We start from the raw sequence: 26,392 nt of genomic DNA, 5'->3' as shown, positions 1-26,392 counted from the left end.
TTGCTGCCTCACAGCGCCAGACACATGGGTGCGATCCCGACCATGGGTGCTGTAACTATGGAGTCTGCAGTGGGACCGTGTGGGTTTTCTCCGGGTGCTCTGGTTTCCTCCCACATTCCCAACACCTGCCTGTTTGAAAGTTAATTGTCCTCTGTAAATATGACTTGAGAATTAAGGGACAGAAGTTTAGGGGTAACATGAGGGGGAACTTCTTTACTCAGAGAGTGGTGGCTGTGTGGAATGAGCTTCCAGTGAAGGTGGTGGAGGCAGGTTCGTTTTTATCATTTAAAAATAAATTGGATAGTTATATGGACGGGAAAGGAATGGAGGGTTATGGTCTGAGCGCAGGTATATGGGACTAGGGGAGAATACGTGTTCGGTGGAGATGGCCTGTTTCCGTGCTGTAATTGTTATATGGTTAATGTGTAGGATAGAACTGGTGTGTAGCATAGACTAGATGGGCCGAAGGGCCCCGCCCCACGCTGTATCTCTCAACTAAAAAACTAGTATCTGTTGATAAACTGTACATGAATTAAAACTGGACGTTCTCCCCGTGGGTTTTCTCCGAGATCTTCTGAACTCCAGTGTACAAGCCCAGCCGCTCCATTCTCTCAGCATATGACAGTCCCGCCATCCCGGGAATTAAACTGGTCCTATCTGGGAAACATGACAATAAAACTCTCTCGACTCTGCGGTGATGCTGGCTGTTGTTCTTACTCCAGGTTTAAACCAGCGTCTGGTATGATATTTGCATCTGGCTGCAGTTCCTCGCCGCGCACAAGCGGGGTTGGATTCGGCGCTGTGACTTTCTGCGAGTTTGCCAAAGCCGCGCCCAGTGACAAAGTGAAACTGGTGTTAAGTTCAATCCCCGCGTCCGGGGGGCTGGGCGAGGGTCTGGGCTGATCTGAACTGATCTGATCTGATCTGGGTCCCTGCCGATCCAGGTAAGCACAGGTAAAACTCCACTGGGGCGTTAGAGTGTTTAAGAAAGAACTGCTGGTGCTGGAAAAATGGAAGGTTAGACAAATATGCTGGAGAAACTACGCGGGCTTTGAGGGAAGGGCGCTGTGTGGGACCCCCGCGGGCAGTGAGACCCCCGGCTCTGGGTGGGTGTGGGTGTGGGTGGCCGGAGAGGCCGGTCAAGGGTCCATGGATATCGGGTGGGGTTCGGGGCGGGATCCCACACCAACAGCGGTTCTCTTCCGGGTTCCGCAATTCGGTCGTAAGTCGCGACTCTCTCTCGCAACCATGTTGCCGACGGGGCCTCCAGCAGCGGCTGAAAGGTTAAATAGCAAAGACTACTGGAGTTGGGGGGGGGTTGATTGTGGGGTCTCCGGGGTCGCTTGCCCGGCCATGGGGATCCAGTAAAACGGCCCGCGTTTCCCCCGTCGGGAAAGCCTGCTGAGTGAATGGTGGAAAGAGGGAACTGCAAGCGCGGGTTTTGCAAAGAAAAAAGCGCTGAAGTAAACTCAGCGGGTCAGGGAGCTTCTCTGGAAAGGAATCGCAGATGCTGGTTTACAAAGAAAAAAAAGACACGAAGTGCTGGAGTAACTCAGCGGGTCAGGCAGTGAGTGTGAAAAGGAACTGCAGATGCTGGTTTACAGAGAAAAAGACACAAAGTGCTGGAGTAAACTCAGCGGGACAGGGAGATTTCCTGGAAAGGAATCGCAGATGCTGGTTTACAGAGAAAAAAGACACAAATTGCTGGAGTAACTCAGTGGGTCAGGCAGTGAGTATGGAAAGGAACTGCAGATGCTGGTTAACAGAGAAAAAGACACAAAGTGCTGGAGTAACTCAGCGGGTCAGGCAGTGTGTGGAAAGGAAATGCAGATGCTGGTTTACAGAGAAAAAGACACAAAGTGCCGGAGTAACTCAGCGGGTCAGGCAGTGTGTGTGGAAAGGAACTGCAGATGCTGTTTTTACCAAAAAAAAGACAATAGGTGCAGGAGTAGGCCATTCGGCCCTTCGAGCCAGCACTGCCATTCAATATGATCGTGGCTGATCATTCACAATTAGTACCCCGTTCCTGCTTTCTCCCCATATCCCTGACTCCGCTATCTTTAAGAGCCCTATCTAGCTCTCTCTTGAAAGTATCCAGAGAACCTGCCTCCACCGCCCTCTGAGGCAGAGAATTCCACAGACTCACAACTCTCTGTGAGAAAAAGTGTTTCCTCGTCTCCGTTCTAAATGGCTTACCCTTATTCTTAAACTGTGGCCCCTGGTTCTGGACTCCCCCAACATCGGGAACATGTTTCCTGCCTCTAGCGTGTCCAAACCCTTAATAATCTTATATGTTTCAATAAGATACCCTCTCATCCTTCTAAACTCCAGAGTGTACAAGCCCAGCCTGCTCCATTCTCTCAGCATATGACAGTCCCGCCATCCCGGGAATTAACCTTGTAACCTACGCTGCACTCCCTCAATAGCAAGAATGTCCTTCCTCAAATTAGGGGACCAAAACTGCGCACAATACTCCAGGTGTGGTCTCACCAGGGCCCTGTACAACTGCAGAAGGACCTCCTTGCTCCTATACTCAACTCCTCTTGTTATAAAGGCCAACATGCCATTTGCTTTCTTCACTGCCTGCTGTGCCTGCATGCTTACTTTCATCGACTGATGAACAAGGACCCCCAGATCCCGTTGTACTTCCCCTTTTCCTAACTTGATGCCATTTAGATAGTAATCTGCCTTCCTGTTTTTGATACCAAAGTGGACAACCTCATATTTATTGCATCTGCTTCATCTGCCATGCATCCGCCCACTCCCCCAACCTGTCAAAGTCACCCTTCATTCTCATAGCATCCTCCTCACAATTCACACTGCCACCCAGCTTTGTATCATCTGCAAATTTGCCAATGTTACTTTGAATCCCTTCATCTAAATCATTGATGTAAATTATAAATAGCTGCAGTCCCAGCACCGAGCCTTGCGGTACCCCACTAGTCACTGCCTGCCATTCTGAAAGGGACCCGTTAATCCCTACACTTTGTTTCCTGTCTGCCAACCAATTTTCTATCCATGTCAGCACTCTACCCCCAATACCATGTGCCCTAATTTTGCCCACTAATCTCCTATGTGAGACCTTATCAAATGCTTTCTGAAAGTCCAGGTACACTACATCCACTGGCTCTCCCTTGTCCATTTTCCCAGTTACATCCTCAAAAAATTCTCGTAAATCCATGCTGACTCGGACCGATCCTGCTACTGCTATCCAAATGTGCCGCTATTTCATCTTTTATAATTGACTCCAGCAACTTCCCCACCACCGATATCAGGCTAACTGGTCTATAATTCTCTGTTTTCTCTCTCCCGCCTTTCTTAAAAAGTGGGATAACATTAGCTACCCTCCAATCCACAGGAACTGTACCTGAGTCTATAGAACATAGGGAAATTATCACCAATGCATCCACGATTTCTAGAGCCACTTCCTTAAGTACCCTGGGATGCAGACCATCAGGCCCTGGGGATTTATCAGCCTTCAGTCCCATCAGTCTATCCATTTCCATTTCCTGCCTAATGTGGATTTCCTTCAGTTCCTCCGTCACCCCAGATCCTCTGGCCACTACTATATCAGGAAGATTGTTTGTGTCCTCCTTAGTGAAGACAGATCCAAAATATTTACTGACTTGGCCTTCACCGCCCTCTGACTAAACAGATTCAATAGACAACAGATGCAGGAGGAGGTCATTCTGCCCTTCGAGCCAGCACCGCCATTCAATGTGATCATGGCTGATCATCCACAATCAGTACCCCGTTCCTGCCTTCTCCCCATATCCCTTGACTCTGCTATTTTTAAGAGCCCTATCTAGCTCTCTCTTGAAAGTATCCAGAGAACCGGCCTCCACCGCCCTCTGAGGCAGAGAATTCCACAGACTCACAACTCTCTGGGAGAAAAAGTGTTTCCTCGTCTCCGTTCTAAATGGCTTACTCCTTATTCTTAAACTGTGTGGCCCCTGGTTCTGGACTCCCCCAACATCGGGAACATGTTTCCTGCCTCCAGCGTGTCCAAACCCTTATATGTTTCATGTATTCATTATATGTATTCCTCCTCACCTCCTTCCTAAAAGAACGTCCTTTAATTCTGAGGCTGTGACCTCTAGTCCTAGACTCTCCCACTAGTGGAAACATCCTCCCCGCATCCACTCTCTCCAGGCCTTTCACTATTCTGTACGTTTCATTGAGGCCCCCCCCTCCCCGCATCATTCTTTTAAACTCCAGCGAGTACAGGCCCAAACGCTCATCGTATGTTATCTTGCTGCAGGTCCAGCCAAGAGTGATGTTGTGGGTCTGATGGTCGGTGATTGGACGAAGACTTTCTCAGGATGATGTGGAGCTGTCTTGGATCGATACTCCTGCTGCTCATCGCAAACTCTCTGGGTAAGACGGTGACGTTCCTTAACTCCTGCATCTGCCCTGCTCCAAATATCCTTGGCTAAACCTGCCTGCCCTCAGTCAAATTAGGGGACCCAAAACTGCACACAATACTCCAGGTACGGTGGAGATTAAAGTCAGTCTCGAGCATGGATGATCATGGCTGATCATCCAAAATCAGTACGAATTATTACAATTGAGCCATCCACAGTGTATAGATACCTGAAGGTTCACCAGACTGATTCCTGGGATGGCAGGACTTTCATATGAAGAAAGACTGGATAGACTCGGTTTGTACTCGCTAGAATTTAGAAGATTGAGGGGGGATCTTATTGAAACTTACAAAATTCTTAAGGGGTTAGACAGGCTAGATGCAGGAAGATTGTTCCCGATGTTGGGGAAGTCCAGAACAAGGGGTCACAGTTTAAGGATAAGGGGGAAATCTTTTAGGATCGAGATGAGGAAAACATTTTTCACACAGAGAGTGGTGAATCTCTGGAATTATCTGCCACAGAAGATAGTTGAGGCCACAGTGCATTGGCTATATTTAAGAGGGAGTTAGATGTGGCCCTTGTAGCTAAAGGGATCAGGGGGTATGGAGAGAAGGCAGGTACAGGATACTGAGTTGGATGATCAGCCATGATCATATTGAATGGCGGTGCAGGCTCGAAGGGCCGAATGGCCTACTCCTGCACCTATTTTCTGTGTTTCTATGTTTCTATAATGCGAATAACTTGAATAGTGTTCACTGCAAAATAAATTCAATAAAGTTCGATCATAGATAGTACCAGAGTCTCCAATGAGGTAGATGGGAGATCAGGACCTGTTACTGAAAGTAAGCATACAGGTACAGTGGGCAGTGAAGAAAGCGAATGGCATGTTGGCCTTCATAACAAGAGGAGTTGAATATAGGAGCAAAGAGGTCCTTCTACAGTTGTACAGAGCCCTAGTGAGACCACACCTGGAGTATTGTGTGCAGTTTTGGTCCCCTAATTTGAGGAAGGACATTCTTGCTATTGAGGGAGTGCAGCGTAGGTTCACCAGGTTAATTCCCAGGATGGCGGGACTGTCATATGCTGAGAGAATAGAGTGGCTGGGCTTGTATACTCTGGAGTTCAGAAGGATGAGAGGAGATCTTATAGAAACTTATAAGATTATTCAGGTACACAAAAATGCTGGAGAAACTCAGTGGGTGCAGCAGCATCTATGGAGCGAAGGAGATAGGCAACGTTTTGGGCCGAAACCCTTCTTCAGACTGATCATACAGATTATTCAGGACGGATTCAGAATGGGAGGGTGAGTTGAAGTGCTGAGCAACTGGGAGATCAGGTTGGTTATTGCGAACCGAGCGGAGGTGTTGGGCGAAGTGATCGCCAAGCCTACGCTTGGTCTCACCGATGTAGAGCAGATGACACCTAGAGCAGCGGATGCAATAGAAACATAGAAATATAGAAAATAGGTGCAGGAGGAGGCCATTCGGCCCTTCGAGCCTGCACCGCCATTCAATATGATCATGGCTGATCATCCAACTCAGTATCCTGTACCTGCCTTCTCTCCATACCCCCTGATCCCTTTAGCCACAAGGGCCACATCTAACTCCCTCTTAAATATAGCCAATGAACTGTGGCCTCAACTACTTTCTGTGGCAGAGAATTCCAGAGATTCACCACTCTCTGTGTGAAAATATTTTTCTCATCTCGGTCCTAAAAGACTTCCCCCTTATCCTTAAACTGTGACCCCTTGTTCTGGACTTCCCCAAGATTGGGAACAATCTTCCTGCATCTAGCCTGTCCAACCCCTTAAGAATTTTGTACGTTTCTATAAGATCCCCCCTCAATCTTCTAAATTCTAGCGAGTATAAACCGAGTCTATCCTGTCTTTCTTCATTTGAAAGTCCTGCCTTCCCAGGAATCAGTCTGGTGAACCTTCTCTGTACTCCCTCTATGGCAAGAATGTCTTTCCCCAGATTAGGAGACCAAAACTGTACGCAATACTCCAGGTGTGGTCTCACCATGACCCTGTACACCTGCAGTAGAACTGCAATAGATGAGGTTGGAGGAGGTGCAGGTGAACCTCTGCTACGATCGTATTGAATGGCGGCACTGGCTCTATGGGCTGAATGACCTATTTTTTTACTGTTTCTATCCCACCCCACCCCCTCCCCACAGGTGAGTTTACAGTGAAGACACCACTCGAGCCGGTGGTGGCAACGTTCGGCATGGATGTGATCCTGGATTGCCAACTGGTGCCGACAGAGATGCCGCCGGACATGGAGGTGCGATGGTTCCGTACGGATTGGTCTCAGGTGGTGCACCTGTACCGCAAGGGGAAGGACAACCTGGAGGCCCAGGTGGAGCGCTATTCCGGGCGCACCCAGCTCTTCCCTGACCAGTTTGCCCGGGGCAACGTCTCCCTGCTGCTCAGGAAGGTCAACGTTGAGGACCAGGGCAGGTACAAGTGTTTCGTGGTCTCCAGCGAACTGGACCAGGAGGGAATCCTCGACTTGAAGGTGGCAAGTGAGTCATGGTCGCTGCTGGCCCGGGAAGGGGGGGGGGGGAGGAGAAGAGAGAGAGATAGAGAAGGAGGAGGAGAAGAAGAGAGGGAGGAGGAAATTAAATTAAATTAAATTTCTTTATTTATATAGCACATTTTTAGTCAACTTGCATTGACCCCAAAGTGCTTCACATAATTACATTCACACACACAGGCAAAGGTGGGTGAAGTGTCTTGCCCAAGGACACACACAGGCAAAGGTGGGTGAAGTGTCTTGCCCAAGGACACAACGACAGTATGCACTCCAAGCGGGATTCGAACCGGCTACCTTCCGGTTGCCAGCCGAACACTTAGCCCATTGTGCCATCTGTCGTGGGTGGTGGAGAGGAGCGAGGGAGAGGGGGAGGAAGGGGGGGAGGAAGGGGGTGGAGGGGGAGAGGGAGGGGGTGTGGGAGGAGAGGGCAGGATGCGGAGGGGGGGAATGGGGAGAGGGGGTGAGGGAGAAGAGGGAGGGAGGAAACATAGAAACACAGAAATTAGGTGCAGGAGTAGGCCATTCGGCCCTTCGAGCCTGCACCGCCATTCAATATGATCATGGCTGATCATCGAACTCAGTATCCCGTACCTGCCTTCTCTCCATACCCTCTGATCCCCTTAGCCACAAGGACCACATCTAACTCCCTCTTAAATATAGCCAATGAACTGGCCTCGACTACCCTCTGTGGCAGAGAGTTCCAGAGATTCACCACTCTCTGTGTGAAAAAAGTTCTTCTCATCTCGGTTTTAAAGGATTTCCCCCTTATCCTTAAGCTGTGACCCCTTGTCCAGGACTGCCCCAACATCGGGAGCAATCTTCCTGCATCTAGCCTGTCCAACCCCTTAAGAATTTTGTAAGTTTCTATAAGATCCCCTCTCAATCTCCTAAATTCTAGAGAGTATAAACCAAGTCTATCCAGTCTTTCTTCATAAGACAGTCCTGACATCCCAGGAATCAGTCTGGTGAACCTTCTCTGTACTCCCTCTATGGCAATACTGTCCTTCCTCAGATTTGGAGACCAAAACTGTACGCAATACTCCAGGTGTGGTCTCACCAAGACCCTGTACAACTGCAGTAGAACCTCCCTGCTCCTATACTCAAATCCTTTTGCTATGAAAGCTAACATACCATTCGGAAGGGGGAGAGAGAGGGAGGAGAGGGGGGGAGGAGAGAGGGAGGAAGGAAGGGGGGAGGAGGGGGAGCTGGAGGGGGTGAATGGATTAGACGGGTCACCATGGTCCCCACTGACCACCACCTGCCCCCTCAGGCCAGGGCCACCAGCCGGTGATGAGGATGTCGGGCTACGAGGGCAGTGACATCCAGCTGGGCTGCCAGTCGGAGGGATGGTTCCCCGAGCCTCGGGTGGTGTGGAGGGACGGCGAGGGGAGGCTGCTGGAGGGACACGAGGACACCATCGAGGCGGGAAGGGACAAGTTACTGGCCGTGCGGAGCTCGCTGACTGTGACCAGCGGCCAACTCGGACCCTACAAGTGCTCCATCCACAACACCCTGGTGGGGAACACCACCCACGCACAGCTGGACATCTCAGGTGTGTATAATCACATAGACAATAGACACCAGGTGCAGAAGTAGGCCATTCAGCCCTTCGAGCTAGCACCGCCATTCAATGTGATCATGGCTGATCATCCCCAATCAGTACCCCGTTCCTGCCTTCTCCCCATATCCCCTGACTCCAGTATCTTTAAGAGCCCTATCTAACTCTCTCTTGAAAGCATCCAGAGAACCTGCCTCCACCGCCCTCTGAGGCAGAGAATTCCACAGACTTGCAACTCTCTGGGTGAAAAGGCGTTTCCTCGTCTCCGTTCTAAATGGCTTACTCCTTATTCTTAAACTGTGTGTGGCCCCTGGGTCTGGTCTCCCGCAACATTAGGAACATGTTTCCTGCCTCTAGCGTGTCCAAACCCTTAATAATCCTATGTGTTTCCACAAGATCCACTCTCATCCTTCTTTTTTTATTTTTTAATATATTTTTTTATTAAAGGTAATCAATTACAATGCTTCAAACAACTTTATATCAAATTAATTCAATTTGCATTAAGTAAAACACTAGTAATACTTATCTACTATTTTTTTAGAAATAATGATAGAGAAAGAATAGAACAGTTATAAATCATTAAGAGAGTGATTAAATAATAATTTGATTATATATAAGAAAGAAAAGAGAAACGAAAAAAAAAAAGAAGAAAAAAATATGTATTATTAATAACACTACTACAAGTGATAGTATCAATAAAGACATATATGTTAATTCCAATATAAAAATGAATTATTCTCACCAAATCCCGCAGGGTGCACGCCGAGCTGTGTTGCCAAGAACAGCTACTTCTCTAAATACTGTATATATGGAGACCATATCTGTTCAAAAGAATTATACTTGTCCAATAGGACAAATCTAATTCTTTCCAGATGTAACGTCTCCATCATCTCTGTTGCCCACATTTTGGTTGTGGGGGATAATGTTCCCTTCCAAAATTTCAATATGATTTTTTTCCCAATTATCAAACAGTAATCAAAGAAATTTCTTTGATTTACTGTAAGTGATAGATGTAAATCCGGAATTCCAAATATTATTAGCTTTGGGTTAGGGTCCAATTTAACTTTGATGACTTCAGAAATAACTTTAAAAATTTCTGTCCAGTAATAATTCAATTTAGGACATGTAACGAAACTATGTATTAAATTTGCCTCTGCTTTCTTGCACTTATCACAAATAGCGGAGAGATTCGGAAAAATACTATTTAATTTAGTTTTCGAATAATGTAACCTATATAATACTTTAAATTGTATCAGTATATGTCTGGCGTTTAATGAACACCGGTGTATTCGTTGTAGACTTTCTTCCCAGTTTTCTTTTGTTATAGCCAATCCCATTTCATTTTCCCATGCTTGACGATATATTTCCGTTATTGGATTCTCCTTATCCAAAATGATGTTATATATATAGGCTATTAATTTTTCTGTATTTGGATATAAATTAAACAGTTCGTCTAACAATCCTGCTTCTTTATTTTTATAATCTTGTGTATTGGATTTAATATAATCTCTAATTTGTAAATACCTAAACAAATGTTGTGGAGACAATCCATAAATATCTTGTAACTCCTGGAATAAAAGAAATTTTCCTTTTCTATAAAGGTGTTCTATCCTTGTAATTCCTAAATCATCCCATTGTTTAAACCCCCCATCTAATATAGCAGGTTTAAACGATGGATTATTCATAATTGGTAATCTAAATGAGAGATTATCCAAATGTAGAGTCTTAACTATTTGTTTCCAAATACGTCTATTATTATATATTATTAGGTTGTCTTTATAATATTTTTTTTGTACTTCCGTTGGTGCAAAAATTATCGAACCTACATTGAAAGGTAGACAGTCTTCCTTTTCTATATTTAACCATGTCGGTTCATGATCCATATTTACCCACCAGAAATTCATATTCTTAATCTGAACAGCCCAAAAATAATATAAAAAGTTTGGAAGTGCTAATCCTCCATTTATCTTAGCTTTGCATAGATGTTTTTTATTTATTCTGTGATTTTTATAATCCCAAATAAAACTATTGACAATATTATCAATTTTAAAAAAAAAAGTTTTCGGAAGAAAAAAAGGAATAGCCTGAAACAAATATAACAACTGCGGTAGAAATACCATCTTTATGGCACTTATTCTACCAATCATGGATATAGGAAGTGTTTTCCAATATAAAATATTTTTTCTAAGTTTATCTAATAGTTGAGGATAGTTGGATTTTATTAATGAGTTATGAGTTTAGTTACGTTAATCCCTAAATATTTAAGTTTGTCTGTAACTACTTTTAATGGGTATTGTTGTAATGTATTTAGATTTATTCCTGTTATTGGCATAATCTCGCTTTTATCCCAATTAATCCTATACCCAGAAAATGCACCAAACTTAGTTATAATGTTTAGCAGGTTGGGAATACTAATTTCCGGTTTTGTAATATAAATCAAAACATCATCTGCATATAAAGAAATTTTATTAATTGTTGTATCAGTATTATAGCCATATATTTCAGGTTCAGATCTAATTTTTTCCGCCAATGGTTCTATCACCAATGCGAACAATAAGGGTGATAACGGACATCCCTGTCTGCATCCCCTAGAGAGTTTGAATTTGGCTGATAAAATTTGGTTAGTCAAAATTCTTGCCATAGGATTCGAGTATAAAATTCTTACCCATTTACAAAATCTATCCCCCAATTGAAACTTTTCCATTATATTAAATAAATACATCCATTCCACCTGATCAAACGCTTTTTCTGCATCTAGTGATATAACCGCTAGTTCCGTATCTCGTATTCTTTTTGAATATATAATATTAAACAAACGTCTGAGATTATGGGATGAGTAACGTTTTGGGATAAAACCTGTTTGATCATAATGTATTAATTTAGAGATCACTAAACTTAATCTCCTAGATAAGACCTTAGTTAATATTTTTTGGTCTGTATTTAAAAGGGCAATCGCTCTATATGATCCAGGATCTTCCAAATCCTTATCTACTTTAGGGATGAGTGTAATTGTGGATTCATTTAAAGATTCTGGTAATTTTCCTTGGTCATATGCATATCTATACATTATTTGTAATCTTGGGGAAATCAGATCTTGAAATTTTTTATAAAATTCTGCACTCAGGCCATCTGGGCCCGCTGCTTTTCCGTTCTTTAGCGAACTAATTGATTCTATAATGTCTTTTACTGTTATTTCAGCATTTAACAATTCTCTACCTTCCTGATCTAAGCTATTGATTTGACATTCTTGTAAAAATATTTCCATACTATCTGTTTGTCCTGTTAGTTTTGACGAATAAAGATTTTTATAATATTGTAAAAATCTATCATTAATATCTTTTGGAGTAATTAATATATTTCCATACTCAGATCTAATTCCGTGTATCATCTTCTCATCTTCTAATTTTCTAAGCTGTCGTGCTAGTAATTTTTGTGGCTTATCTCCAAATTCAAAATACACTTGCTTAGTTTGTTGAAAAAGTTTAATCACTTGATTAGAATATATTTTATTTAATCTATATTTACTGATGCAATTTTATTACTTAACTCTTTGGAAGGCTGTTTTATATTTTCATTATCTAGACGTTTTATCTCATTTTCTAAATTTTGTTCTATTTTTCGATTTTCTTTATTGAGATGTGCTTGTGCGGATATTATTGCGCCACGCATGAATGCCTTAAATGTGTCCCAAAATAGTGATGGAGAAGTTTCAGGATTATCATTAGTTTCAAAAAATAATTTAATCTGATCCATCACATATTTACAACAGTCATTGTCCTTTAATATCTGAGGGTTAAATCTCCAGGTAGTAGTTTTATTAGATATATCTTTTAATTTTATCTTAAATGTTAATGGCGCATGGTCCGAGATGATAATATTATGATATTTTGCATCATACGTAAAAGGAAGTAATTTAGAATCTATTAAAAATAATCTATCCTCGAATAGGTTCCATGTACGGGCGAGAAAAAAGAATATTCTCGTCCGGATGGATTATCTAACCTCCAGATGTCTTTAATATTAGATGTATTGATAAAAGCATTTATGAATTTACTTGATTTCGAGGCAGCTTTCCTTTTTGCAGATGATCTATCTAGATAGTTATCTAAAGTACAATTTAAATCACCTCCAATTATTAAATTGTGTTGAGTGGATATAGGAATATTATTAAATATTTTCTTAAAAAATAATGGATTATCAAAATTAGGGGCATATATATTCATTAAAATTACCTTTTTTGAATATAATTCCCCTGTAATTATTACATATCTGCCTTCTTTATCCTCTATAATAGAACTTTGTATGAAAGGTATACCTTTGCGAATAATTATTGCAACTCCTCTAGATTTATGAATAAATGTAGAATGATACACCTTAGAAATCCATTTAGCTGTTAATCTATGTTGAGCATCTTTTTTAAGATGAGTCTCTTGAAGGAAAATGACATCTGTCTTCAATCTGTTCAACTGAGCTAACACCTTTCCCCTTTTAATTGGTTCATTAATTCCTTTTACATTCCAACTGCAGAAGGTTACTCCATCACCCCCAGTCTTCACCTTTATATCATGCATTTTACTATTAGGGCGGCTTTTTTTGGAGTAGCCTTCTTGACTCCCCCAGCTCCCCGTTGCACCCGGACATCAATCCAATGAGAATTTCTATCCACCTTAATCCGCATCTATGTCTTCTTAAACTAAATACACAATATCCTTCACATCTACATTCAAATAATATATAATATAAGATCAATAAAAAACAAAAACAATAAGAAATATCAATAATTAAAAAAAAGTAAAGGGTGTTAATAGGGTGCTCAGAAAAAAAAGAAACTACACTTGTATAGTGTGTAGTATGTGAAGGTGAAAGCCACACTAACGTGGCCATTAATCTAAAGACTTCCGTTTTTTTAATAAAAAAAAAAGATGTTAATTATACCAGCTCCTATCTCAAATGCTATATATATTGGGGTGGGGTACTAACTTTATATACTTAGTACTTAGTAATTATTTCTATTATTCATATTACTATTTGCTAATTACTAATATCAATTGTATTTAATACTATAATATGTAATACTATTATCATGGAATAATTAAATATTTTCTAATAATTAATACAGAACTACTACTAAATGCCCATTATTCCACTTCCTTCTAAGTGAGTATTTCATAACCACAGGTCGATGATAAAAGTTCAGTCCTCTCCTTCTCCCTCGGGTTCTTCCTCCGCATCTTCTCTCTCTTCATCTTCTGGCTTCTGCTGTATGCCTCGGGCGAATTTCAATGCTTCAGTATGCTTAACGAAACGATATTCCTTGTCATCATAAGTTACTCTCAGTATTGCTGGGTACATCAAGCCATATCTCAGATTCTTAGTATTCTGTAAATTCCTCAGGATACCTTTTGTTTCTTTAAATACTGCTCTTTTCTTGGCCACTTCTGCTGGGAAGTCTCTAAAAATACTGATGTTGTCTCCCTCGTATTTCAGGTTTCTCTTTTTTATTATTATCTTCATCATTTCTTCGAAGACATGGTCAAAGGCCACTTTTACAATCATTGTCTGGGCGATGAACCTATCCCAGGGGCCCGTCTTAGAGCCCTATGTGCACGGCTCAACAGGGGTTCATGATCCAAATTCAGAATATCCATTAAAAGTTTTGCAACAAATTTTCGAGGATCTTGACTCCCCTCACGACCTTCGCTCAGACCAACTATACGCAAATTTTTACGGCGTTGGCGTCCCTCCAGATCAATACATTTCTCGTTTGTTTTACGTAATAATTCTAAGAGGCGTTTGTTCTCGGCACGGAGTTTTTCGTTCTCCTTAGTATTCACTTCAGCAATTTTAGTTAGCTCTTTAATTGCTTCGCCTTGTTGGTCTAGCGAAATTATAGTAGGATCTATCTTGTCATCCAGCTTTCTTTCCATCCCAGCAGCTATATCCTTTACCTCCTCAATTTGAGTTTGTAACTCGGCATTAGCCTTTTCCTTCCACTCATCCATCATACTTTTTACCGGGAACACCACCCACGCACAGCTGGACATCTCAGGTGTGTATAATCACATAGACAATAGACACCAGGTGCAGAAGTAGGCCATTCAGCCCTTCGAGCTAGCACCGCCATTCAATGTGATCATGGCTGATCATCCACAATCAGTACCCCGTTCCTGCCTTCTCCCCATATCCCCTGACTCCAGTATCTTTAAGAGCCCTATCTAACTCTCTCTTGAAAGCATCCAGAGAACCTGCCTCCACCGCCCTCTGAGGCAGAGAATTCCACAGACTTGCAACTCTCTGGGTGAAAAGGTGTTTCCTCGTCTCCGTTCTAAATGGCTTACTCCTTATTCTTAAACTGTGTGTGGCCCCTGGGTCTGGTCTCCCGCAACATTAGGAACATGTTTCCTGCCTCTAGCGTGTCCAAACCCTTAATAATCCTATGTGTTTCCACAAGATCCACTCTCATCCTTCTAAACTCCAGAGTGTACAAGCCCAGCCGCTCCATTCTCTCAGCATATGACAGTCCCGCCATCCCGGGAATTAACCTGGTAAACCTACGCTGCACTCCCTCAAAAGCAAGAATGTCCTTCCTCAAATTAGGGGACCAAAACTGCACACAATACTCCAGGTGTGGTCTCACTAGGGCCCTGTACAACTGCAGAAGGACCTCTTTGCTCCTATACTCAACTCCTCTTGTTATAAAGGCCAACTTTTAGAACAAGAACAATTGGCTTTCTTCACAGCCTGCTTACTTTCATATTGTGTTGTACACACCAATCTTGTCTCTTGTTTCCACAGAGGCCTTCTTCCCAAGTACCTCAGGTTGGATGGTTGGCTTCTGGGTCATATTCCTTGTTCTTCTGGTGGGCATCGTGGCAGCTTTGTACGGCTTCAGGAGGGCACGGGAACAGAATGGGAGGATGAAAGGTAAGATCTGAGCGGGAGCATTTCGGGGCCAGGGTCAAGAACTGTACAGCATAGAGCAGGCCATCGCGCCCACACCGGCCAACATGCCCCAGCAACACTAGTCACAGAGTGATACAGTGTGGAAACAGGCCCTTCAGCCCAACTTGCCCACACTGGCCAACAATGCCCCATCTACACTAGTCACAGAGTGATACAGTGTGGAAACAGGCCCTTCAGCCCAACTTGCCCACACCGGCCAACATGCCCCATCTACACTAGTCACAGAGTGATACAGTGTGGAAACAGGCCCTTCAGCCCAACTTGCCCACACCGGCCAACAATGCCCCATCTACACTAGTTACAGAGTGATCCAGTGTGGAAACAGGCCCTTCAGCCCAACTTGCCCACACCGGCCAACAATGCCCCATCTACACTAGTCACAGAGTGATACAGTGTGGAAACAGGCCCTTCGACCCAACTTGCCCACACCGGTCACCAATGTCCCATCTACACTAGTCCCACCTGCATGCACTTGGCCCATATCCCTCGGCACCCGTAACTGTCCAAGTGTTTCTTAAACGATGGGATAGTCCCAGCCTCATCTACCTCCTCTGGCAGCTTGTTCCATACATCCACCACCCTCTGTGTGAAAAAGTTACCCCTCAGATTCCTATTAAATCTTCTCCCCTTCACCTTGAACCTATGTCCTCAGGTCCTCGATTCCCCTACTCTGGGCAAGAGACTCTACTCGATCTATTCCTCTCATGATTTTGTCCACCTCTATAAGATCTCCCCTCATCCTCCTGCACTCCATGGAATAGAGACCCAGTTTGATCGGTGGACAGCATGGACTCGATGGGCTGAAGGGACCATTTCTGCGCTTGTATCTTACTGGGGCCGGTGTCTAACCCTTCGACAGTGACCATAAGGTTATAAGGGATAGGAGCAGAATTAGGCCATTCGGTCCATCAAGTCTACTTCGGCATTCAATCATGGCTGATCTATCTCTCCCTCCTAACCGCATTCTCCTGCCTTCTCCCCACATCCCCTGACATCCGCACTAATCAAGAATCTATCTATCTCTGCCTTAAAAATATCCACTGACTTGGCCTCCACAGATTCTGACTAAAGAAATTCCTCCTCATCTCCTTCCAAAATGAACGCCCTTCAAATTCTGAGGCTGCGACCTCTGGTCCTAGACTCTCCCACCAGTGGAAACATCCTCTCCACATCCACTCTATCCAGGCTTTTCACTATTCTCGACGTTTCAATGAGGTGTCCCCTCATCCTTCTAAACTCCAGCGAGTACAGGCCCAGTGCCGACAAACGCTCATCGTATGTTAACCCACTCATTCCTGGGATCATTCTTGTAAACCTCCTTTGGACCCTCTCCAGAGCCAGCACATCCTTCCTCAGATACAGGGCCCAAAACTGCTCACAATAGACAATAGGTGCAGGAATAGGCCATTCGGCCCTTCGAGCCAGCACCGCCATTCAATGTGATCATGACTGATCATCCACAATCAGTACCCCGTTCCTGCCTTCTCCCCATATCCCCTGACTCCACTATCTTTAAGAGCCTTATCTAGCTCTCTCTTGAAAGCATCCAGAGAACCGGCCTCCACCGCCCTCTGAGGCAGAGAATTCCACAGACTCACAACTCTTTGTGAGAAAAAGTGTTACCTCATCTCTGTTCTAAATGGCTTACTCCTTATTCTAAAACTGTGGCCCCTGGTTCTGGACTCCCCCAACATCGGGAACATGTTTCCTGCCTCTAGTGTGTCCAAGCCCTTAATAATCATATATGTTTCAATAAGATACCCTCTCATCCTTCTAAACTCCAGAGTGTACAAGCCCAGCTGCTCCATTCTCTCAGCATATGACAGTCCCGCCATCCCGGGAATTAACCTGGTGAACCTACGCTGCACTCCCTCAATAGCAAGAATGTCCTTCCTCAAATTAGGGGACCAAAACTGCACACAATACTCCAGGTGTGGTCTCACTAGGGCCCTGTACAACTGCAGAAGGACCTCTTAGCTCCTCTACTCAACCCCTCTTGTTATGAAGGCCCACAGGCCAAAACTGCACACAATACTCCAGGTGTGGTCTCACTAGGGCTCTATACAACTGCAGAAGGATCTCTTTGCTCCTCTACTCAACTCCTCTTGTTATGAAGGCCCACAGGCCAAAACTGCACACAATACTCCAGGTGTGGTCTCACTAGGGCCCTGTACAACTGCAGAAGGACCTCTTTGCTCCTATATTCGATTCCTCTTGATCTCACAATATTCCAAATGCGGCCTGACCAGCGCCTTATAGAGCCTCAGCGTTACATCCCTGTTTTTCTACACAAGCCCTCTTGATATCAATGCTGGCACTGAGTTTGCTATCGACTCAACTGAATGAAGGGACCATCCAGACAGGGGTTGGCTGGCGATGGCATTATGAGTCCAGTTCTCACCACAAACCTCTCTCCCTCTCTTTCAGATCTGAGCAAGCGACCAACAATCAGCGGTAAGTCACTGTTTAGACACTTTTCATTTGTTGCATTTATTTATTAGAAGCAATTGTACAAGGATAAGGCGATCGACATGACAGTTGTACAATTATTTTACTGCTTCATTTTTACCATTGAAACCTAAATCTCAAAAAAAGAGAAAACAAGGAAAAAATAGAGAAATAAGGAGAATGAAACATAGAAACATAGAAAATAGGTGCTGGAGTAGGCCCTTCGGCCCTTCGAGCCTGCACCGCCATTCAATATGATCATGGCTGATCATCCAACTCAGTATCCTGTACCTGCCTTCTTCCCATAACCCCTGACTCCGCTATCTTTAAGAGCCCTATCCATACCCCCTGATCCCTTTAGCCACAAGGGCCACATCTAACTCCCTCTTAAATATAGCCAATGAACTGTGTGGCCTCAACTACCTTCTGTGGCAGAGAATTCCACAGATTCACCACTCTCTGTGCGAAAAATGTTTTTCTCATCTCGGTCCTAAAAGATTTCCCTCTTATCCTTAAACTGTGACCCCTTGTTCTGGACTTCCCCAACATCGGGAACAATCTTCCTGCATCTAGCCTTTCCAACCCCTTAAGAATTTTGTATGTTTCTATAAGATCCCCCCTCAATCTTCTAAATTCTAGCGAGTACAAGCCGAGTCTATCCAGTCTTTCTTCATATGAAAGTCCTGACATCCCAGGAATCAGAAATGAAGAAAGAGAAAATAAAAGAAAGCAAGGAAAATATCCCTAAGCTACCAAGGAAGTGCAAAAGGAAAGAAAAGGAATAAGAAAAGAGAAGATGGAGATACACCCTTCTCCCCCCCTCACCCATCCATGGCATCTGGTTTACATTAGTGTTTAACCATCCTGTTGTTGCAATAATTCAGTAAAAGGTAACCATGTCTTGAGAAATTGATCTGCTTTTTCAGCCAAGACAAGCCTAATGTTTTCTAAATGTAGTATCTCGTACATATCTGTAATCCACATCTTCACTGTAGGGACTGTTGTCTTTTTCCAAAATTTGAGTATTAGTTTTTTTGGGCCGTAGTTGGGGAAACGTCTTTGAAATATTGTTAGCTTAGAGCATGACTCAATACATACCTAATGTGATCAGTTTTATATCTGGGTCCAATTTAATTTTAAGTATTTTAAAGAAGATATCAAATATTCCCCTCCATCCATTTGGACACTTTATATGGACAGAGATTTACCCATGCCGACCACTTTGGCCGAGTTGGCCCATATCAACGTTTGGCCAACCTTGAACCCCTGGTGAACCTACGCTGCACTCCCTCAATAGCAAGAATGTCCTTCCTCAAATTAGGGGACCAAAACTGCACACAATACTCCAGGTGTGGTCTCACTAGGGCCCTGTACAACTGCAGAAGGACCTCTTTGCTCCTATATTCGATTCCTCTTGTAATAAAGGCCAACATGCCATTCGCTTTCTTCACTGCCTGCTGTACCTGCATGCTTACTGTCAGTGACTGATGTACAAGGACCCCCAGATCCCGTTGTACTTCCCCTTTTCCCAACTTGACGCCATTTAGATAGTAATCTGCCTCTCTGTTTTTGCTGCCAAAGTGGATAGCCTCACATTTATCCGCATTAAACTGCATCTGCCATGCCTCTGCCCGCTCCCCCAACCTGTCCAAGTCGCCCTGCATTCTCATAGCATGGAGATAGACCAAGTGGGACAGGGCCTGAGCAAGAATGAGGACATCTCCCATGCCCTGGTAGGGGAAGTTTGGGTGAAAGGACTTAGCCGGCAGTGTGAGTGGTGATTAATCCCGCCTGTTCTTCTCTCTCCAGATTACGAATCTCTGCGCATTACTGTCGGTAAGTGACTTTGAACCAGCCAACATCGGGGGATGGGGGTGGTGTGTCCATCTGCAGTGAGCTGGTGGAAGCGGACACCTCGGACAATCAGTCAATGGATGTTCTCTCTCCCTCCCGATGCCACTCCACTCATTACAGTGGAGGAGAGCCGCGAATTCATCCAGGTCATCGATGGAGGCCAACATTCAAGGCGGCCATCTTTGTTACAGGCACCAGCAGCAGAGTGCTGGAGAGAAGGTCGGCCATCTTTGTTGCTGGCAGGGACGTCGGTGAACTGCGGCGGGGGCGGCCATCTTTGGTGCAGGCACCTGGTGCACAGAGTTGCTTAAGGTTTAGATTCAAGATTCAAGAGAGTTTATTGTCATGTGTCCCAGATAGGACAATGAAATTCTTGCTTTGCTTCAGCACAACAGAATATAGTAGGCATAAATACAGAACAGATCAGTGTGTCCAATACCTTTCAATATATATATATACACACATAAATAAACAGATAAAGTGCAATGGGCTATTAATGTTCAGAGTTTTGTTTGAGTTGAGTTTAATAGCCTGATGGCTGTGGGGAAGTAGCTATTCCTGAACCTGGATGTTGCCGATTTCAGGCTTCTGTACCTTCTACCTGAAGGTAGCAGGGAGATGAGTGTGTGGCCCCTGGTTCTGGATTCCCCAACATCGGGAACACGTTTCCTGCCTCTAGCGTGTCCAATCCCTTAATAATCTTACATGTTTCAATAAGATTCCCTCTCACCCTTCTAAATTCCAGAGTGTACAAGCCCAGCTGCTCCATTCTCTCAGCACATGACAGTCCCGCCATCCCGGGAATTAACCTGGTGAACCTACCCAGCACTCCCTCAAGAGCAAGAATGTCCTTCCTCAAATTTGGAGAACAAAACTGCACACAATACTCCAGGTGTGGTCTCACTAGGGCCCTGTACAACTGCAGAAGGAACTCTTTGCTCCTATACTCAACTCCTCTTGTTATGTCCTGCTTGGGTTGCTCCTGGGCCTGGCCAAGCTGGCCATCCGCGAGTCACGGAGCCAGGCGGAAGAGGGCTTTGGCCGAGCCAGATTCTTGCCCCTTTACCGATGTTGTATGTTAGTTATTCCAAATCTGTAACAGTTGTGTGATGATTTTGTAACATGGTGGTGGGTATATCACCATGGTTTTGGTTTAGAAATTGTGTATAGGAGCAGGGAGGTTCTACTGCAGTTGTACAGGGTCTTGGTGAGACCACACCTGGAGTATTGCATACAGCTTTGGTCTCCTAATCTGAGGAAGGCCATTCTTGCCATAGAGGGAGTACAGAGAAGGTTCACCAGACTGATTCCTGGGATGGCAGGACTTTCATATGAAGAAAGACTGGATAGACTCGGCTTGTACTCGCTAGAATTTAGAAGATTGAGGGGGGATCTTATAGAAACTTACAACATTCTTAAGGGGTTGGACAGGCTAGATGCAGGAAGATTGTTCCTGATGTTGGGGAAGTCCAGCATAAGGAGTCACAGTTTAAGGATAAGGGGGAAGTCTTTTAGGACCGAGATGAGAAAAACATTTTTCACACAGAGAGTGGTGAATCTCTGGAATTCTCTGCCACAGAAAGTAGTTGAGGCCAGTTCATTGGCTATATTTAAGAAGGAGTTAGATGAGGCCCTTGTGGCTAAAGGGATCAGGGGGTATGGAGAGAAGGCAGGTACAGGATACTGAGTTGGATGATCAGCCATGATCATATTGAATGGCGGTGCAGGCTCGAAGGGCTGAATGGCCTACTCCTGCACCTATTTTCTATGTTTCTATGGTAGACACAAAATGCTAGAGGCAGGAAACATGTTCCCGATGTTGGGGGAGTCCAGAACCAGGGGCCACAGTTTAAGAATAAGGGGTAAGCCATGTAGAACGGAGATGAGGAAACACTTTTTCTCACAGAGAGTGGAGAGTCTGTGGAATTCTCTGCCTCAGAGGTCGGTGGAGGCAGGTTCTATGGATGCTTTCAAGAGAGAGCTAGATAGGGCTCTTAAAGATAGCGGAGTCAGGGGATATGGGGAGAAGGCAGGAACGGGGCACTGATTGGGGATGATCAGCCATGATCACATTGAATGGCGGTGCTGGCTCGAAGGGCCGAATGGCCTACTCCTGCACCTATTGTCTATTGAAACTCAGCGGGTGGGGCAGCATCTATGGAGAGATGGAATTGTCGACGTTTCGGATCGAGACCCTTCTTCAGACGATGTCTCTATGTCTCCGTGATGCTAATCTATGTTCTGTTTTCCCTCACAGCCCAACAAGAGACCCAAGCAGAACTCGGTAAGTGTGATGGGAGGGGGGGATCTTTGGCGCACCCGCATGTTAAATCAGGGGAGATATGTGCTGGCTCTGTAGAGGGTTTGAGGAGGTTCACGAGAATTATCCCAGGAATGAGTGGGTTAACATACGATGAGCGTTTGACAGCACTGGGCATGTACACGCTGGAGTTTAGAAGGATGAGGGGGAGGGGGGGCCTCATTGAAACTTACTGAATAGTGAAAGGCCTGGATAGAGTGGATGTGGAGAGGATGTTTCCACTAGTGGGAGAGTCTAGGACCAGAGGTCACAGCCTCAGAATAAAAGGACGTCTCTTTAGGAAGGAGAGGAGGAGGAATTTCTTTAGCCAGAGGGTGGTGAATCTGTGGGATTCATTGCCACAGAGGTGGTGGAGGCCACAAGTCAATGGGTATTTTTAAAGGACCTGCCCCACTTGGGCGATTTTTCAGCAGACTGCCACCTACTGTCCAGTTAGTGGTACTCGCCTGAAAAAACGGAAACTGGAACGCCGACTGTCAGAGTGGAACGCACGCACGCACACGCACGGATACACACACTCACAAACACACACACGTATGCACACACGCACACACGTACGTACGCACACACACACACGTACGCACACACACGTACTCACGTACACACGCACACACACACGTACGCACACACACATACGTACGCACACACACACGCACACACACGCACACACACTGATACACACACGGATACACACACTCACAAACACACACACGTACGCACACACGTACGCACACATATACACACACACGTACGCACGCACGCACACACATACACACGTACGCACGCACACACACGCACACACACTGATACACACACGGATACACACACTCACAAACACACACACGTACGCACACACGTACGCACACATACACACACACGTACGCATGCACGCACACACACGCACATGCACGCACACACACACGCACGCACACACACACGTACGCACACACACACGTACGCACACACGCACGCACGCACGCACATGCACACGCATGCGCACACAAGCAGACGCACATGCACACGCACGCACACACACAAGCACACACGCGCACACGCACACACACGGATACACACACACACACACATCGCAAAGGTGGGGACAGGGCAAGCGGGGGAGCGATGTCTGAAATACACACGGTGCAAAGACAAGGTGATACAGACACACACCGCGATGAACAGGAAGGTTAAGACAACTAGCACAGTGTACGTTAAGTCCTTTAAAAGAGGGGGAGAAGGGGGGGGAGAAGGAGTGGAGACACTTTTAAGAAGTCAGACAACTTTTAATAAGCCAGAGATACACAGCTGCGAGGTTCAGCGGACATTTAACATTCCCGGTCGGTTTTCCTTGGTTCTGAAAACTCGTGCTTACGTTTTTTCCCCCAATGAGCCAATGAAAATGCAAAGGCAATGAACTAAAACTAGCTGCGACTACCTGGACTACCCATAACTACATGGTGACCCCACTACCACTGCACCCACGACTACAGGATAGTTGATTTTCTCCATGGGGACCAATTTTTGGTCGAAAAACATTTTTCTCCATGTTGTAAGATTTGTGGCGACCATACTGAGGCCGCGACTAGTTCCCAGAATGCGGGAACTCCTTTCGACCATGAAGGAGACTCACCTGCGACCACCAGCGAACATGTGGCGAGCGCAGAGTCTGTTGCACTCGCCTAAAAAGTCGCCTAAGTGGGAAAGGCCCGAGATAGATAGATTCTTGATTAGTGCGGGTGTCAGGGGTTACGGGGAGAAGGCAGGAGAATGGGATTAGGAGGGAGAGATAGATCAGCCACGATTGAATGGCGGAGTAGACTAGATGGGCAGAATGGCCTAATTCTGATCCTATCATTTATGAACTTGCAAACACGCGTCGGGCTTGCGTTGCCCGTGATTCTGGCTGATCTTCTCTTGTCTCCATTTCAGGGAAGCAGAAACACTTGGAAGACTTGGGTAAGGAACGCCGTGGGAGAAAAGCATGGGAAGGGTTTGGGGTGGGGTGCGGGTGCGGTGGGTGGGGTCACAGAGTGATACAACGTGGAAACAGGCCCTTCCTTCAGCACAACTTGCCCACACCGGCCAACAATGTCCCATCTACACTAGTCACAGAGTGATACAGTGTGGAAACAGGCCCTTCGGCCCAACTTGCCCACACTGGCCAACATGTCCCAGCTACACTAGTCATAGAGTGATACAGTGTGGAAACAGGCCCTTCGGCCCAACTTGCCCACACCGGCCAACAATGTCCCAGCTACACTAGTCACAGAGTGATACAGTGTGGAAACAGGCCCTTCAGCCCAACTTGCCCACACCGGCCAACATGTCCCATCTACACTAGTCATAGAGTGATACAGTGTGGAAACAGGCCCTTCGGCCCAACTTGCCCACAGAGGCCAACATGTCCCATCTACATTAGTCCCAGAGTGATACAGTGTGGAAACAGGCCCTTCGGCCCAACTTGCCCACACCGGCCAACATGCCCCATCTACACTAGTCCCACCTGCCTGCGTTTGTCCCATATCACTCCAATAATAAGGGGTCGGCCATTCAGAACGGAGACGAGGAAACACTTTTTCACCCAGTGGGTTGTGAGTCTGTGGAATTCTCTGCCTCAGAAGGCGGTGGAGGCCGGTTCTCTGGATGCTTTCAAGAGAGAGTTAGATAGGGCTCTTAAAGATAGCGGAGTCAGGGGATAAGGGGAGAAGGCAGGAACGGGGTACTGATTGGGGATGATCAGCCGTGATCATGTGGTGCTAGTGTACGGGGATCACCGCTGGTCGGCGCGGATGCGGTGGGCCGAAGGGCCTGTTTGCGTGCTGTATCTATTAACGTCTAGAGGTCAGAACCCTTATTCGGACTGGAATGATATGGTGGCCGCAACAACGGGACTCCAGTCTGAAGAATAGTTCGTAACCGAAACGTCTCCTATCCTTGTTCTGAATGGATGGATGGATGAAACGAAAGTGAACCTAATGAAAGAATTGTCACTTGCACCAAGTACTGTGAAATGCTTTGTTTTGGATTGAACCTCACGCCCCCCTCCCTCCCCCCCTCTCCCTCCTCCCCTCTCTCTCTCTCTCCCTCCCTCTCTCTCTCCCTCCCTTATTCGGACTGGAGTGATATGGTGGCAGCAACAACAATACTATAATAATAATAATAATAATAATGGATGGGATTTATATAGCGCCTTTCTAATACTCAAGGCGTTTACATCGCATTATTCATTCACTCCTCAGTCACACTCGGTGGTGGTAAGCTACTTCTGTAGCCACAGCTGCCCTGGGGCAGACTGACGGAAGCGTGGCTGCCAATCTGCGCCTACGGCCCCTCCGACCACCACCAATCACTCACACACATTCACACACAGGCAAAGGCGGGTGAAGTGTCTTGCCCAAGGACACAACGACAGTATGCACTCCAAGCGGGATTCGAACCGGCTACCTTCCGGTCGCCAGCCGAACACTTAGCCCATTGTGCCATCTGCCGTCCCTCCACTCCCTTCCCCCTCTCTCCCTCCCCCTTCCCCTCTCACCCTTCCCCCCTCTCCCTTCCCCCCCCTCCCTTCCCCCCTCTCTCCCTCCCCCCTCTCCCACTCTCTCCCTCCCCCCCCTCTCCCTTCCCCCTCTCTCCCTTCACCCCTCTCTCTCCCTTCCCCCCTCTCTCCCTTTCCCCCCTCTCTCCCTTTCCCCCCTCTCTCTCCCTTTCCCCCTCTCTCTCTCTCCCTACCCCCCCCCCCTCTCTCTCCCTACCCCCCCCCCTCTCTCTCCCTTCCCCCCCTCTCTCTCCCTTCCCCTCCTCTCTCTCCCTTCCCCCCCATTTCTCTCCCCCTTCCCCCCCTCTCTCCCTCCCCCCCTCTCTCCCCCCCCCCGGTGTGGGTGACCCCAGGGCTCTGTGCCACCTGTAGGTTTAATCTGTGTGTGTCCCCCCTCTTCTTGCAGTGAAACAACAGAACAAGGCTAAAGCAGGTAATCGACAACTCCTGCCCGACATTGATGTAGTCCCGAGACTGTAGTGATGGAGGGGGAGGGAGATGGCAGGGTGGAGGGGGGAGGAGGGAGAGGGGGCTGGTGAAGAAGGAGGGGAGGGAGGGGGGAGGGTGAGAGAAGAGGGGGAGGATGGGGGACAAAGGAGAGGGGCCAGGGGAGGGAGGGGGGAGGGTGAGAGAAGAGGGGGAGGGAGGGAGGACAGGTGAGGAAGGAGGGGGGAGAGGGGAAAGGGATGAGATGAGGGTAGGGGGAGGGGGGGCAGGGATGAGGGCAGAGCTGCAGGAGGGAGAGGGAGGGCAGTGGGAGCTGAGAGACTTTAAGGGGCATGTCGGCATCGACCTCTATCTGCCTTTTGTTGTACAAAC

At 46.0% G+C, this 26,392-nt stretch overlaps 1 protein-coding gene across 1 annotated transcript; it reads left to right on the top strand.

Annotated features, from left to right (window-relative positions):
* Window positions 1-831: 831 nt before the first annotated feature.
* LOC116970340 (butyrophilin subfamily 2 member A1-like) lies at window positions 832-26,006 on the top strand (the record flags this gene model as incomplete). Its single annotated transcript, XM_033017003.1, has 10 exons — window positions 832-944; window positions 4,262-4,377; window positions 6,540-6,887; window positions 8,169-8,450; window positions 15,252-15,380; window positions 17,847-17,873; window positions 19,677-19,703; window positions 21,979-22,005; window positions 23,968-23,994; window positions 25,980-26,006. Coding segments are annotated over exons 2-10 (949 nt in total), but the record flags the coding sequence as incomplete, so codon positions are not given.
* Between the last annotated feature and the right edge of the window lie 386 nt (window positions 26,007-26,392).

Source organism: Amblyraja radiata, unplaced genomic scaffold (genome assembly GCF_010909765.2).
Source record: "Amblyraja radiata isolate CabotCenter1 unplaced genomic scaffold, sAmbRad1.1.pri scaffold_772_ctg1, whole genome shotgun sequence".
In the NCBI taxonomy this organism is placed as follows: Eukaryota; Metazoa; Chordata; class Chondrichthyes; order Rajiformes; family Rajidae; genus Amblyraja; species Amblyraja radiata.
Note: the sequence above shows the minus strand (reverse complement) of the source record. Positions and strands in the feature narration are given on the sequence as shown.